We start from the raw sequence: 15,575 nt of genomic DNA on the forward strand, positions 1-15,575 counted from the left end.
TGGTTTTCAATCCTTTATTTCAGAAAAAAGAGCCAGAAGAATTGGGGACTTAGAAAACAGATTCTAAACTCAAAAGTCCCTGGCCCAGGTGTGTAGAGCCAGGGTCTGGGGGTTTTGTGCTGCGCAGGGGCTGCCCTGGGAGGGTCAAAAAGAGGGAGGCACTTTAGGACACCCCTTAGGCTGTGGAGGGTGTCAGCTGGGCCTTTGAAGCCATTAAGCTCTGCTTCCAATCCTGGAGAGCCTTGAGTGGAGGACCCAAGGGGGTTTCTTCCTGGAAGGGCCCCCACCCCGAGTGTCAGAGAAGTGTGTGTATTTGTATTTTTGTTTGGGTGTTTGTGTCCCAGTAGGACCGACGCCCCCAGGGAGATGAGGCAGGCAGGAGGCCTGGCAGGTGCCATTACTTCTTCACAATCTGGATGACCTCATGCTCCATGGTGTGGGTCAGACCCACCTGCTGTGGACTGTACTTGGTGCTGGTGCCCTGGGTGAGAAATGGGGGCAGAGGGGTCACCTGGGCAGAGGGGTCACCTCAGCCTGGACTGGCAAAGGGCAAGGCCAAGAAAGATATCCCCAGGGTGTGTGTTCTGGGGGTGAATGCCGGCATAAGGTCGGGGCCCCAGGCAGCAGGACATCTGCAGTGGTCTGACCATCACTGACCTCAAAGGTGGGGAAGGGCCAGGCACAGTGGCTAATGGCTGTAATCCCAGCACTTTTGGAGGCCTCATTTAAGCTCAAGGATCACTTGAGCTCAGGAGTTCCAGACCAGTCTGGGCCAGATAGCAAGATCCCATCTCCATGAAAAATCAGCCAGGCATGCTGGTGTGCGCCTATACTCCCAGCTACTTGTGACGCTGAGGTGGGAGGATTGCTTGAGCACAGGATGTCAAGGATGCAGTGAGTCACGATTGTGCCACTGCACTCCAGCCTGGGAGACAGAGCCAGACCCTGTCTCAAAGAAAAAAAAAAAAAAAAAAGAAAAAGGGTGGGGAAGGCCCATGTCCAGCCTGGGTGAACACATACATTCAATGGAGGACAGACACACAGTCGTGCCAATCCCCACAGGAAAAACAGGAACACCATGCAGAGGAATGTGAATGCCTTGCTCTATGCCTAGTCTGGGGGCTCTGCTGGGTCTAAGCCCCTGCCTGCCTTTCACCCAGACACTTACCCACACCAGGGCATACTTGAACTCGCTGGCGAGTGACCGGTGGATGCAGGGGCACTGGAGGACAGGAGACAGAGAGGTGAGGCTCCACCTAACCCCATCCCAAGCTTGACCGCACTGTCTCTCACTCCTCCTGGCCCCACCTGTGACCTGAAGCCTCCCACATATCACATCACCCCCAACTCCCAGAGCAGCGTACACCCTCCAGTGCTTCTTGGTAGGGATGAAGGTCACAGGGGTCCCAGATGTCACGTGAAATTGGAAGGAGACCCTGGAGGGGCAGCCAGCATTTGCCCTGAGAGTGTGGACCTCTGGTTGCCACACTGATGGTGGGACAGTGGAGGGCGGCAGGGAAGGGACTCTGCAATTGTGCAATGTGGCTCCTCCCCCTACATGCCCACAAGTCTTCCAGGCCCCAATGGGAGACAAATCGCCTCAGCCCAGTGTCCCTGGGGCAGAGGCGGCGCCAGGCCTGCAGGTCCACTTCCCTGACAGAGATGGGAAGGTGGCTGATTCGGGCCTGCAAATGGGTCTTACATTTTACTCAGCTTGCCACTTGTGTCTGAAGGGATTCAGGAGGGTAATCGTCAGTCTTCTTGGCTCCTCCTGCTGTGATCTCAAGCCTAGGTCTTAGAGAGATGGGACTTTGCATGGCCTCATTTGTTCAACACCTCCAGGGTGGCACCCAGAGACCTGGGGCTGGGCTTTCCGAAGGAATGAATGCATGAGACCAGATTGTAAGCCCAGCCACCACTGTCATAAGGGGCTAGAGGGACGGTGTCCCTTGCTTCCCTGATACAGATCCCAAGAAGAAATCAGCTTGAGGAAAATAACACCTGGGAAAGCAACAGCCCAGAAGCACAGCCATGTGACCCAACACTTGGCCACCACCGGTGCCTGCAGGGTCATGTTCAAGTGACAGAATTCTGGACAGAGAAATGCAGCCTCATGCTCCCTGAGCCAATAGCACCTCCTCTGGGGCCTGTGCATGCCCGCTCCCCTATCTGGGATGCTCCCCACCCCAACTCCTCACTGCCAGACCTGCCAGTTCTACAAGCCAGCTCAGGTGGCCTCCTTGAAATGTGTCCTGACTTCTGTTTGAGCCAGCACCACTCCCCACTCCTTGGCTGACGCCTGAATGGCATGGGAGCAGGGTTACTGGCATCTATGCACTACAGGCAGCGTGCTCAGTGCCCTACATGCTGGACTTCATCCAATGTATCTTCCTGATGACCCAGGGGAACAGGCAGCACATCCCACCTCACAGGAGAGGTTGGAGGCACAGCACATGGCTAGGAAGTGGTACTGCAGACACAGCCCCAGACTGTCCAACTCCAGAGCCTGTGTGTCATCATCTGAGATTGAGACCAGCAGAGCCCACCCCTGGCCCAGGGCACCTCAGGCAGAACAGCGCTCCAAGGGGCACACAGAGCTCCCACCCCTTGTTAGGGCAGGTCTTGTCAACTCACCATGTGCTCCACTGAGGCCCCTTTCCAGTGGATGATGGCGTCTGTGAAGTCCGGCCTCTCTGCAGGGCGAGATGGGGAGAGCGTCAACCACACACGAGGACCCACACTGCCGCCTCATGATTCTGCCCGAGGGAAGAGATGGCTGCAGAGTCCCTTTCAGTCTCCTTGCCTTGGCCTAATGTCCCCGATATCCAGCATGCCCTCCGCATATATCCCTGCACCATCTTCTACAAGCCTTACTTGAACACAGTGACTCAAAATAAATCAAAGTCCAGGATCACACTGCCTGCCGCCCATCTGCTGTGACAGCACTGACAGAGACCAGGATCTAGACTCAACAAGCAGGACACAAAGGGATGTTGGAGTCTCGTGAGGGAAACTGTAGCTCTCTCCTTGCTGCCAAGGTCAGGGTTGATGCAAAGTGCTCCGAATTCAGCAGCTGGGACCCCAGGGCATATGTGTGTGTGCAGCAATCAGGAGGATGGGTGGGGGACAGACATGGGGAGGGCTCTTGTGGATTCAGGTCACTAATGCTCCTGCGGTGGGGTCTGTCACTGTGAGGGGAGGTCAGGATGGCACTAACTGCTGCAGCCAGTGAGGACCCCGAGGTAGCCTTGCCCCACCAGGGCACCCTCAAAACCAGCAGTGCCCAGTGCTGAGAAGGGAAAAGAGCTGCGATGTGTCTACATAAGCCAGGCCACAGCTGGTGCTGGGGTCTCTGGGCACCTCCCACAGGCCTGGCAGCCTTTTAGGATGAAGCTCAGCCTGTTTCTCAGCTACATGCAGTGTAACTCACGTCCTCTTCCTGGTGTAGATGCAGGTCAGGACCAAGTACTCCCAAAGCATCTCCAGCAGGTAGTCCAAGTTCAGCTTCATGCCACAGCTGCAAAGAGGGAGGCGGCCAGTCAGGCAGGGGCCCCTGTGAGTTCAGAGGCTGGGTCTCCACTTCTCACTATTAAAGGGGACAATTTCCACTGGCCAACGTGGGCACCAAGGCCAGCTGGCTCGCCGGTGCCCACAGGGAAACAAGCCCATTACTCTTGATGGCAGCTTGACGTTTCTGCTGCCAGCGCCTCTGGACACCAATCATGGTCACAGTCAACCAGGGTCAGCATCTCTCCTGGGGGCTGGCAAGACCGTGCTCTGTGGAGGGTTGTAGCTTGTGTCTGATGAAGGGCTGCCATGGGGAGATGGCTGGGGGCTGTGATGGGACCAAGGGCAAAGGCTGGGCCCCAGAGCTCACTCCTTGCAGAGAGGAGCTAAAAATTGCCAGGAAGTCCAGCAGGGATTTCACCATGAAGAGAAGAGAACCGAAGCTCTGGAGGCACCAGGTCTAGGGTGGACCGTGGCTTAATCGTTTGCGGTGTGACCCTGAGATATGTCCTAACCTCTGTAAAGCTGTTCAACACATGAGCAGGTAAAGCTATAGAGCTGTCAGCCCTGAGGATGGCAGCCCCTCTAAGGCCTGGGACACAGCAAAAAAAGAGGAGCTGAGGCTGTGCTATGGGATGGACACTGCTGTTTGTGATGGCGACAACAATCACGAAATGGTCCTTGTACTCAGGCCAGGACCCTCAACCACCATTGGCACTGTCCAGCCTCTTGGTCCCTGAGCTCTCTGTACTGTCAGCTGAGCTTCACTGTGAAGCTGCAGAATGCCAGCTTGAAGCCAGGAAACCAGAAAAGGGAAGCACCTGAATCAGTCTGCCCCAGGGAGGAACCTGCCAGGTGGTGCTAGCAAGTGAACAAACAGCCAGTGTGGGCGGTATCCCTGGGACCCACCCTGCAAAGGAGGGCAGGAATTAGGTGACCTGAGCCTGAGAACGTTAGTTCCTTTTCCCCCTTTGAGCTGTGATCAGACAGAGGGCCTGAGCTTTCAGGCCTATAAAGGCAGCCAGGGGCTGGGGAGGAACTGAGTCCCCAGAGGTTGCTGCAAGGAAAATTCAAAAGTTGAGCCCATAGACATGGCCGAGAGGAGGAGCTGGGTCCCAAAACACCTACCTGAAGACGTTCTGGGCCCAGAGAGGATACCAGCAGGCAAATGCTGGGCCCGGGAGGGCCGTTGGGAGGCATCAGCTTGGCCCCATGGGGCCACAGGAAGGCTGGGGGTGGGGCCTGTGGATACAGGCTGCCACAGGCAGGAGCTGGGCCTGAGCAGAGGCCACGGTGATGCCACAAGCTGGGCCTGGAGGGTCCAATGAAAGGCGGAGGCTGGGCCCGGTATGGGCCTGGTGCAGGCAGAAGCTGGGCCTGGGGAGGCCAGGCACGGAAAGGAAGCTTTGGGCCTGGACAGGCCACCGGGAGGCAGGAGCTGGCCCAGGAGAGTCTGTGATAGGCAAGTTGGGCTGAGGAAGACCCCTGCGAGGGAGCGCCTGGGCCTAGACTCAAGGCAAGAGTGAGGCGAGAGCTGGGTCCAGAGAGGTTTGCCACAGGCACGAGCTGGGCCCCAATGGGCCACTGTGAGGGAAGCACTGGGCTCCAATGAGCCACTATAAGGAAAGCGCTGGCCTCCAATGAGCCACTATAAGGAAAGCGCTGGGCTCCAATGAGCCACTGTGAGGGAAGCACTGGGCTCCAATGAGCCACTGTAAGGAAAGCGCTGGGCTCCAATGAGCCACTGTGAGGGAAGTGCTGGGCTCCAGTGAGCCACTGTCAGGAAAGCGCTGGGCTCCAATGAGCCACTGTGAGGGAAGCGCTGGGCCTGTGGACACAGCCAAAATGCAGGCAGGCAGGATCTTTGTCTGGGGAAGCCATCAGCAGGCAGCAGCTGGTGCTGGGGAGGCTGCGGAGAGTCCAGAGCTGGGCCAAAAGGGGCCAATGTCAGGTGGTAGCAGGGCCTGTCAAGGCCACCGGGAGGCAGAACCGAGGCCCGGAAAGCCCCACTTGAGAAAGCTTCAGGCCTACAGAAGGTTGCTGGAAGCTGATCAGGAGCCAAGTGAAAAGCAGCTGCCGGGAGGCAGGACGTGGTCCAGTAGATGAGGCCAGGTGGAGAATCTGGGCCTGGGGAGGCTGCCAGAAGGGAGGCATAGGCTGGACCTCCCAGAGAGGCTGAGGGGAGGTAGAAGCTGGGCCCCAGGGGGCCGTTGGGAGGCAGCAGCTGGCCCTGGAGGCACCCATGTGAGGATGTTTTCCACCCATGGAAAGGAGACGCCAGGAGGGAAGGAACTGGGCCTGGAGAGGCTGACTTCAGGACTCGATGCTTGGGCCTCCCAAGGGCGGCAGGAGGAGGCAGCAGGAGCCGGGCCTGCAGAAGCCAACTGGGGAACATCTAGGGTCTGGAGATGCCCTCAGAGGGCAGGAGCCAAGCCCGGAGAGGCCACTCGTGAGGCATGAGCCAGGTGGGCCTGGAGAGCCTGAGTCAAGTCTGAGCTTTTGGGCCTACAAACGCCATCAGGAGCTGGGCAGAGCTGAGTCCACAGAGGTTGCTGTGAGGCAAATTCAGAAGTTGGGCCCAAAGACGCTGCCGAGAGGAGGTGCTGGGCCCCGAGAGGCCTACCTGAAGACGTTCTGGGCCCAGAGAGGATGCCACCAGGCCAACGCTGGGCCCGGGAGGGCCACCGGGCCTGTGGATACAGGTTGCCGCAGAGGCAGGAGCTGAGCCTGAGCAGAGGCCACTGTGATGCCACAAGCTGGGCCTGGAGGGTCCACTGAAAAATGGAGACTGGGCCCAGAATGTCCTGGTGCAGGCAGAAGTGGGGCCTGAAGAGGCCTGGCTTGGACAAGAAGCTTTGGGCCTGAACAGGCCACTGTGAGGCAGAAGCTGGCCCAGGAGACGGTGATAGGCAAGCTGGGCTGAAGAAGGGCACTGTGAGGGAGGACCTGGGCCTAGACTCGAGGCAAGTGTGAGGTGATAGTTGGGTCTGGAGAGGTTTGCCACAGGCACAAGCTGGGCCCCAACGGGCCAGTGTGAGGGAGGCGCTGGGCCTGTGGATGCAGCCAGGATGCAGGTAGGCAAGACCTTGGCCTGCAGAAGCAGCCAGCAGGCAGCAGCTGGGGCTGGGGAGGCTGCGGGGACTCCAGAGCTCGGCCCTGAGGCCCAGTCCTGCTTTGTCCTCCCACTGGCCTCGGGAGGCCCAAGCATTGGGTCATGAAGTCCGCGTCTGCAGGTCCAGCTCCTGCCCTCCCGGCGGCACCCCCCAACATGGGCACAATACATCATCACGTGGTCCCCTCCGGGGCTAGGTCCTGCATCCCAGTGGCCCCATGGGGCCCAGGTCCTGTTCCCATCAGGCAATCACTCCAGGAGGCCCAGCCTGTGCCTCCCTACTGGCAGCCTCACGAGGCCTGAACCTTCTCCTGGCTACATCAACCGGCCCAAGTTTTGCACCAGGCAGCCTCTTTTGGCTCGGCCTTTCGTCTGTCGACCCGAAGCTTCCTCAGGTCGGGGCCTTCTAGGTGTCCCTTCTGTTGAGGCCACCGGGAGGCAGAAGGGATGCCCGAAAGGTGCCACCTGAGGAAACTTTGGGCCGACAGATGAAAGGCCTCCAGGAGATGGCCAGGAGCAGAGCCAAAAGACACTGCTGGGGACCAGGCGCAGTGGCTCACGCCTATAATCCCAGCACTCTGGGAGGCCGAGACGGGTGGATCACGAGGTCAGGAAATCGAGACCATCCTGGTCAACATGGTGAAACCCCGTCTCAACTAAAAATACAAAAAAATTAGCTGGGCATGGTGGTAATCCCAGCTGCTCAGAAGGCTGAAGCAGGAGAATTGCCTGAACCCAGGAGGCGGACATTGCGGTGAACCGAGATCGTGCCATTGCACTCCAGCCTAGGCAACAAGAGCAAAACTCCATCTCAAAAGAAAAAGAAAAATTAGCTGGGCACGGTGGCACATGCCTGTAATCCCAGCTATTCAGGAGGCTGAGGAAGGAGAATTGCCTGAACCCAAAGGCGGAGGTTGTGGTGAGCCAAGATCACGCCATTCTACTCCAGCCTGGGTAACAAGAGCAAAAATAGGTCTCAAAAAAAAAATACAAAAAATTAGCTGGGCATGGTGGTGCATGCCTGTAATCCCAGCTACTGAGGAGGCTGAGGCAGAATTGCCTGAACCCAGGAGGCGGACATTGCGGTGAACCAAGATCATGCCATTGCACTCCAGCCTAGGCAACAAGAGCAAAACTCCATCTCAAAAGAAAAAAAAAAATTAGCTGGGCACGGTGGCACATGCCTGTAATCCCAGCTACTCAGGAGGCTAAGGAAGGAGAATTGCCTGAACCCAAAAGGCGGAGGTTGTGGTGAGCTGAGATCACACCATTCTACTCCAGCCTGGGTAACGAGAGTGAAAATAGGTCTCAAAAAAAAAAAAATACAAAAAATTAGCTGGGCATGGTGGTGTATGCCTGTAATCCCAGCTACTCAGGAGGCTGAGGCAGGAGAACTGCCTGAACCCAAGAGGCAAAGGTTGAGGTGAGCCGAAACAGATAACTGCACTCGCGCCTGGGTAACAAGAGAAAAACTCCATCTCAAAAAAAAAAAAAAAAAGAGGCTGCCAGGGGCAAAACTTGGGCCCGTAGACAAGGCCAAGAGGAGGATCCAGGCCTGGAGAGGCCGCCAGTACGAAGGCAGAGGACGGGGCTCCAGGAGAGGCTGATGGGAGGCAGGAGCTAAGCCCAGGGAGCCTTTGGGAGGCATGAGCTGGCCCTAGAAGGGCCCATGTGACAATGTTTTGCACCCATAGGGAGGAGATGCCAGGAGAACTGGAGCTGGGCCTGGAGAGGCCGAATTGAGAACCCAATGCTTGGGCCTGCAGAAGCCAATAGGAGGAGTCCAGACCTGGGCCTGGAGAAGCCGACTCTGGGACATCTGGAACCTGTAGGAACCCTGGCTGGGCAGAAGCTGAGCCTGGAGGCCAGCGTGAGGCATGACCTGGGTAGTCTTGGAGAGCCTGAGTCCAGGGCCTGAGCTTTTGATCCTACAAAGGCCTCCGGGAGCTGGGGAGGAGCCGAGTCCACAGAGGTTGCTGTGAGGCGAGAATGGAAGGTTGGCCCTTAGAAGCCACCGGAAGAAGGGCCTGGGCCCCAAGAGGCTGACCTGAAGACACTCTGGACAAGGAGAGGATGCCAGAAGGCCAATGCTGGGCATGGCAGGGCTGCCTGGGGGCACCAGTTTGGCCCAAGGGAGCCACCGGGAGGCTACAAGCTGGGCCTGTGAAGACAGGCTGCCACAGGCAGGAGCTGGGCTGAGCAGAGGCCACAATGAAGCCACAAGCTGAGTCTGGAGGGTCCACTGAGAGGTGGAGGGTGGGCCTGGAGGGGCCTAGCACAGGCAAAAGCCAGGCCTGGAGAGGCGGGGCCCAGAGAGGAAGCTTCAGGCCTGGACAGGCCGCTGGGAGGCAGGAGCTGGCCGGAGAGTTTATCAGAGGCGAGCTGGGCCAAGAGAGGCTGGTGCGAGGGAGGGCCTGTGTCCAGACTCAAGGCCAACACCAGGCGAGAGCTGGCTCCAGAGACGTCCTGCAAAGGCATGACTTGAGCCTCAACTGGCCAGTGTGAGGGAGGCGCTGGGCCTGTGGATGCAGCCAGGATGCAGGCAGGCAGGCAAGATCTTGGCCTGCGGAAGCAGCCAGCAGGTAGCAGCTGGGGCTGGGGAGGCTGGGGGGACTCCAGAGCTCAGCCCTGAGGCCCAGTCCTGCTTTGTCCTCCCACTGGCCTTGGAAGGCCCAATCATCGGGTCATGAAGTCCGCGTCTGCAGGTCCAGCTCCTGCCCTCCCAGCGGCACCCCCCAACATGGGCACAATACATCATCATATGGTCCCCTCCGGGGACAGCTCTGGCATCCCAGTGGCCCCTGGAACCCAGGTCCTGATTCCCATCAGGCAGCCTCTCCAGGAGCCCCAGTCTCTGCCTCCCTACTGGCAGCCACACCAGGCCTGGCACCTCCTCCTGGCCATGTCTACAGGCCCAAGTTTTGCCCCTGGCAGCCTCTTTTGGCTTGACTCCTGGCCAGCTCCCAGAGGCCTTTCGTCTGTCGGCCCAAAACTTCCTCAGGTGGGGCCTTCTGGGCGTCCCTTCTGCCTCCCAGTGGCCTCAACAGAAGGGACACTGAGGAAGCTTTGGGCCGACAGACAAAAGGCCTCCGGGCACTGGCCAGGAGCCAAGCCAAAAGACGCTGCTGGGGACCAGGCACAGTAGCTCACGCCTGTAATCCCAACACGTTGGGAGGCCGAGGCAGGTGCATCACGAGGTCAGGAGATCGAGACCATCCTGGTCAACATGGTGAAGCCCCGTCTCTACTAAAAATACAAAAAATTAGCTGGGCATGGTGGTGCGTGCCTGTCATCCCAGCTACTCAGCAGGCTGAGGCAGGAGAATTGCCTGAACCCAGGAGGGAGAGGTTGCAGTGAGCCGAGATCGCGCCACTGCACTCCAGCCTGGGCAGCAAGAGCAAAACTCCATCTCAAAAGAAAAAAAACAATTAGTTGGCCACGGTGGTGTGTGCCTGTAATCCCAGTTACTCAGCAGGCTGAGGCAGGAGAATTGCCTGAACCCAGGAGGCGGAGGTTGCGGTGAGCCGAGATCACGCCATTGCACTCCAGCCTGGGCAACAAGAGCAAAACTCCGTCTCAAAAAAAAAAAAAGTTAGCTGGGCACAGTGGCAAGTGCCTGTAAACCCAACAACTCAGGAGGCTGAGGCAGGAGAATTGCCTGAACCCAGGAGGCAGAGGTTGCGGTGAGCCGAGATCATGCCATTGCACTCCAGCCTGGGTAACAAGAGCGAAACTCTGTCTCAAAAAAAAAAGAAAAAGAAATTAGCTGGGTATGGTGGCGCGTGCCTGTAACTCCAGCTACTCAGGAGGCTGAGGCAGGAGAATTGCCTAAACCCAAAAGGCGGAGGTTGAGGTGAACCGAGATCACGTCATTGTACCCACGCCTGGAAAACAAGAACAAAACTCCATCTCTTAAAAAAAAAAAAAAAAAAGAGGCTGCCGGGGGCAAAACTTGGGCCTGTAGACGTGGCCAGGAGGAGCATCCAGGCCTTGAGAGGCTGCCAGTATAGAGGCAGATGCTGGGTCTTCAGGAGAGGCTAATGGGAGGCAGGAGCTAAGCCCAGGGGGCCTTTGGGAGGCATGAGCTGGCCCTAGAAGAACCCACATGATGACGTTTGCACCCATGGGGAGGAGACACCAGGAGAACTGGAGCTGGGCCTGCAGAGGCCGAATTGAGAACCCAATGCTTGGGCCTGCAGAAGCCAATAGGAGGAGTCCAAAACCGGGCCTGAAGAAGCCGACTCTGGGACATCTAGGGCCTATAGGAACCCTGGGTGGGCAGAACCTGAGCCTGGAGAGGCCAGCATGAGGCATGAGCTGGGTAGTCCTGGAGAGCCTGAGTCGAGGGCCTGAGCTTTTGGGCCTACAAAGGCCTCCAGGAGCTAGGGAGGAGCCGAGCCACAGAGGTTGCTGCAAGGCGAGAATGAAAGGTTGGCCCTAAGAAGCCGCCAGAAGGAGGGGCTGGGACCAAAGAGGCTGACATTCTGGATAAGGAGAGGATGCCAGAAGGCCAACGCTAGGCACAGAGGGCTGCCTGGGGGCACCGGTTTGGCCCGAGGGGGCCACCAGGAGGCCAGGAGCTGGGCCTGTGGAGACAGGCTGCCACAGAGGCAGGAGCTGGGCTGAGCGCAGGCCACGATGAGACCACAAGCTGGGTCTGGAGGGTCCACTGTTAGGTGGAGGCTGGGCCCAGAGGGGCCTAGTGCAGGCAGGAGCCAGGCCTGGAGAGGCTGGGCCTGGAGAGGAAGCTTCGGGCCTGGACAGGCCGCTGGGAGGCAGGAGCTGGCCGGAGAGTTTATGAGAGGCGAGCTGGGCTGAGAAAGGCAGGTGCGAGGGAGGACTTGAGCCCAGACTCAAGGCCAGCACCAGGCAAGATCTGGGTCCAGAGACATCTGCTAGAGGCCAAGCTGGGCCTCAACTGGCCAGTGTGAAGGAGGCTCTGGGTTTGTGGACAAAGTCAGGAGGTAGGCACAATCTTGGCTTGGGGAAGCGGCCGGCAGACAGTGGATGGTGCTGGGGGTGCTGTAGGGAGGCCAGAAGTGGGCATGGAGAGGCCGATGTCAGGATGTAGCTGGGCCTGTCTAGGCCACCGGGAGGCAGAAGGGACACCCCAAAATCCCCGAGGATGCTTCGGGCTGACAGACGAAAGGCCGTCAGGAGCTGGCCAGGAGCTGAGCCAAAAGAGGCCGCCAGGGGGCAAAACATCGGCAGGTAGACTCAGCCAGGATGATGATCCGGGTGTGTGGGGGCCGGCAGTAGGGAGGCAGAGGCTGGGCCTCCCGAAGAGGCCGACGGAAGGCAGGAGCTGTGTCCCAGGCGGCTGTGGGGAGGCAGGAGCTTGCGCTGGAGGAGCCCATGTTGGGGGGCTGCCGGGAAGGCAGAAGCTGGGCCTGCAGAGATAAACTTCAGGACCCAATGCTTGGGCCTCCCAAGGCCAGCATGATGAGGCAGCAGGAGCCGGGCCAGCAGAAGCCGACTCAGCAACGTGAGGGCTGGAGATGCCTTGGGAGGGCAGGAGCCGAGCCTGGAGAGGCCAGCGTGAGACATGAGCTGGGTGGGCCTGGAGAGCCTGAGCTTTTGGGCCTATAAAGGACACCAGAAGCTGGGGAGGAACCGAGTCCCCAGAGGTTGCTGTGAGGCAAATTCAAAAGTTGAGCCCGTAGACACAGCTGAGAGGAAGAGCTGGGCCCCAAAAGGCCTACCTGAAGACGTTCTGGGCCCAGAGAGGATGCCAACAGGCCAATGCTGGGCATGGGAGGGCCCACTTCAGGAAGTTCTGGGCCTGGAGACACTGCCAAAAAGTAAAAGCTTGATCAGAATAACCATTGTGATGCATGAGCTTCACCTAGACAGGCCATTGGGAGGCATTAGCTGGGCCTGCAGATGCTGCCGAAAGGCAGAAGCTTGGCCTGGGGGCACTGTGGTGAGGCACACGCTTGGCCTGGGGTATCTGCTGTGAGGCAGAGTTTAAGCCTATTGGGGCCGACTGGAGGCAGGAGTTGGACCTGGAATGGCAGATTTGAGAAATCTGTCAGTCCGGAGAGGCCACAAAGATGCAGGAAGTGGGCCTCAAGAGGCCACCGAAAGGCATGAGCTGTACCTAAAGAGTCCAGTGTGAGACAGAAGCTGTGCCTGAAGAGGGTGACTAGAAGTTTTGGCCTGGACAGCCTGTCAGGGGACAGATGCTGGGTCTGGAGAGGCCACTGTGAGCTGGTCCTAATGAGGTTAGAGTGAGGCAACACCTGGGCTTGTCAAGGCTACCAGGAGGCAAGTAGAAACCTGTTCAAGGAATACCTGTGAGGTAAAAGCTAGGCCTGCAGAGGCCACTGGGAGGAAAGAGCTGGGCCTGTCCAGGTCATCGGAAGGCTCAAGGTGGGCCTGAAGAGCTTGACTTGAGGCAGTTGGATCACGAGGTCAGGAGATCGAGACCATCCTGGTCAACATGGTGAAACCCCATCTCTACTAAAAATACAAAAAAGAATCGATGTCAGAGAAGTAAGAACATTACAGTGTGTGTTGAAGTACCTGTAAAACATTGTTTCTTTGCCTTTGTAAACAATGTGTCTACTAAAAGTCCTTGCTTTCAAAAGAATATGTGGGAATAAATCATTAGAATGTATTCTTCTGTTTTTTACTTTTATCTTCCTGCCATAAGCTTACTTTAGAAATTTTTATTTTTTTAGAAAATTGAACAAGTGCTCGTTGTGGTAGATCATGCCTATAGGATGGGAGGCAGGGGTGGAAAAGTCACTAGAGGCCAGGAGTTTGACACCAGCCTGACCAACAAAGTGAGATCCAATGTGTATGAAAACATTTAAAAATTAACCAGGTGTCATCATGTATCGCTACTGAGGAGGCTGAAGCAGGAGGATCCTTAGCTCAGGAGTGCAAGCCTGTAGTGACCTGTGATTGCACCACTGCACTCCAGCCTAGGTGACAGAGTGAGACCCCATATCCTAAAACAAGAAAGAAAAAAAAATAGATCACATAGCAAGTTGTATGTGGCTTACTCTGAATATTTCTAAACTAGAAGTTCTCAGAGTAATGCTTCTAAATCTTTTGGGGTCTAGCATCCCGTTACATTTTTTAACTTTATGTAAGATTTCTAAGACTTTTTCTTTACATAAATAATTACATTAAAGTTAAAAAATAAAACAAACTTTTAAAAATACTTTTATTTATTACGTATTAATAATAAAAACATTACATGTTATTATAACTAATATGAAACAAATATTTTAAAACATTTTATTCATTACCTATTAATAATAAAACTGGTTGGGTGAGATGGCTCATGCCTATAACCCCAGCACTTTGGGAGGCCGAGGTGGGTGGATCACCTGAGGTCAAGAGTTTGAGACTAGCCCTCCAACATGCTGAAACCCTGTCTCTACTAAAAAATACAAAATTAGCCAGGTGTGGTGGCAGGCACCTGTAATCCCAGCTACTTGAGAGACTGAGGCAGGAGAACTGCTTACACCCGGGAGGCAGAGTTTGCAGTGAGTCAAGATCATGCCATTGCACTCTAGCCTAGGTAACAAGAGCAAAACTCCATCTTAAACAATAATAATAAAATTATTAAGTAGTAATATAAGTAATCCTTTTGTTTCTTTGAGACAGAGTCTCGCTCTTTCCCCAAGGCTGGAATGAAGCATGTAATCTCGGTTCACTGCAATCTCTGCCCCACCTCCCGGTTCAAAGGATTCTCCTGTCTCAGCCTCTGAAGTAGCTTGGATTACAGGCACCTGCCACCATGCCTGGCTAATCTTTGTTTTTTTGTCGTTTTTCTTTTTTTTTTTTTTTTTTGATGGAGTTTTGCTCTTGTTACCCAGGCTGGAGTGCAATGGCGTGTTCTCGGCTCACCACAACATCGCCTCCGGGGTTCAGGCAGTTCTCCTGCCTCAGCCTCCTGAGCAACTGGGATTACAGGCACATGCCACCATACCCAGCTAATTTTTTGTATTTTTAGTAGAGACAGGGTTTCACCTTGTTGACCAGAATGGTCTCGATCTCTTGACCTTGTGATCCATCCACCTCGGCCTCCCAAAGTAATCTTTGTTTTTTAGTAGAGATATGGTTTTGCCATGTTGGCAAAGCTGGTCTTGAACCCCTGCCTCATGTGATCCACCCACCTCATTCTCCCAAAGTGTTGGGAATGCAGGCCTAAGTCACTGCACCCAGACCAATTAACATATTTTTTAAAACACTGATTAGTCAGGCAACAACACTGGGCAGAGGTCCTCATTCCCAGTGATAAAAACTCCACTGCATGGCTCCAGGGTTGCAAGGGCTGCAGAGCCAAAAGGCTCTGACTTGAGATTTCATTACTTTATTTGTATTGTGAGACAAGGTCCTGCTTTGCCACCCAGGCTGGAGTGCAGCTGTGCACTTAGAGCTCACTGCAGCCTCAATGTCCTGGGCTCAAGCCATCTTCCTGCCTCAGCTCCCCAGTGCTGGTACTACAGTTGAGTGCCACCATACCTGGCTAATTTTTTATTTTTTTTTTGTAGAGTGCGGAGTCTTGCTATGTTGCCCAAGCTGGCCTCAAACTCCTGACCTCAAGAGATCTGCCCACCTCAGCCTCCTGAGTAGCTGAGACTACAAGTACACATCACCATGCCTAGCTACATTTATTTTATTAAATTTTGAAAAATACTTTTGTAGAGAGGAGGTCTTGCTATGTTGCCCAGGCTGGTCTTGAACTTCTGCCCTTAATAGATACCCCCATCTCTGCTTCCCAAACATCTGGGACTATAGATATGAGCCACTGCACTGCGCCTGAAGAGATTCCTTTAATCTAGCATCCCATATTTGGTAACACTGGGAAAGGCAGTAGAGTTTTTAAAACTTACTTAATAATTCAATAAGAATCAAACTCAACCTCGACCCCTGCCTTCTCTCACACCTCAAATCCAGTCTGTCAGGAAATCCTGTTCACTGTCTTCACCATGTACTG

The 15,575-nt window shown here is 55.7% G+C and overlaps 1 protein-coding gene across 50 annotated transcripts in view; it reads right to left on the reverse strand.

Annotated features, from left to right (window-relative positions):
- LOC103791246 (developmentally-regulated GTP-binding protein 2-like) overlaps positions 1-15,575 on the reverse strand; it is a 59,420-nt gene continuing 43,845 nt past the window's right edge. For 36 of the 50 annotated variants that reach the window (XR_013522557.1, XR_013522567.1, XR_013522544.1 and 33 more), the window contains 7 exons: positions 12,914-13,081; positions 4,636-12,410; positions 3,431-3,517; positions 2,635-2,693; positions 1,703-1,869; positions 1,169-1,222; positions 1-481 (listed from right to left, as the gene is read on the reverse strand). Coding sequence is in view for 5 of the 50 variants with exons in the window: in XM_078338478.1 (XP_078194604.1) it covers positions 398-511; positions 1,169-1,222; positions 2,635-2,691; positions 3,431-3,517; positions 4,636-4,707 (384 nt within the window). In the remaining 45 variants the exon portion in view is untranslated. The other 14 variants (XR_013522562.1, XR_013522553.1, XR_013522532.1 and 11 more) reach the window with 12 other exon arrangements.

Source organism: Callithrix jacchus, chromosome 9 (assembly GCF_049354715.1).
Source record: "Callithrix jacchus isolate 240 chromosome 9, calJac240_pri, whole genome shotgun sequence".
Taxonomy (NCBI): domain Eukaryota; kingdom Metazoa; phylum Chordata; class Mammalia; order Primates; family Cebidae; genus Callithrix; species Callithrix jacchus.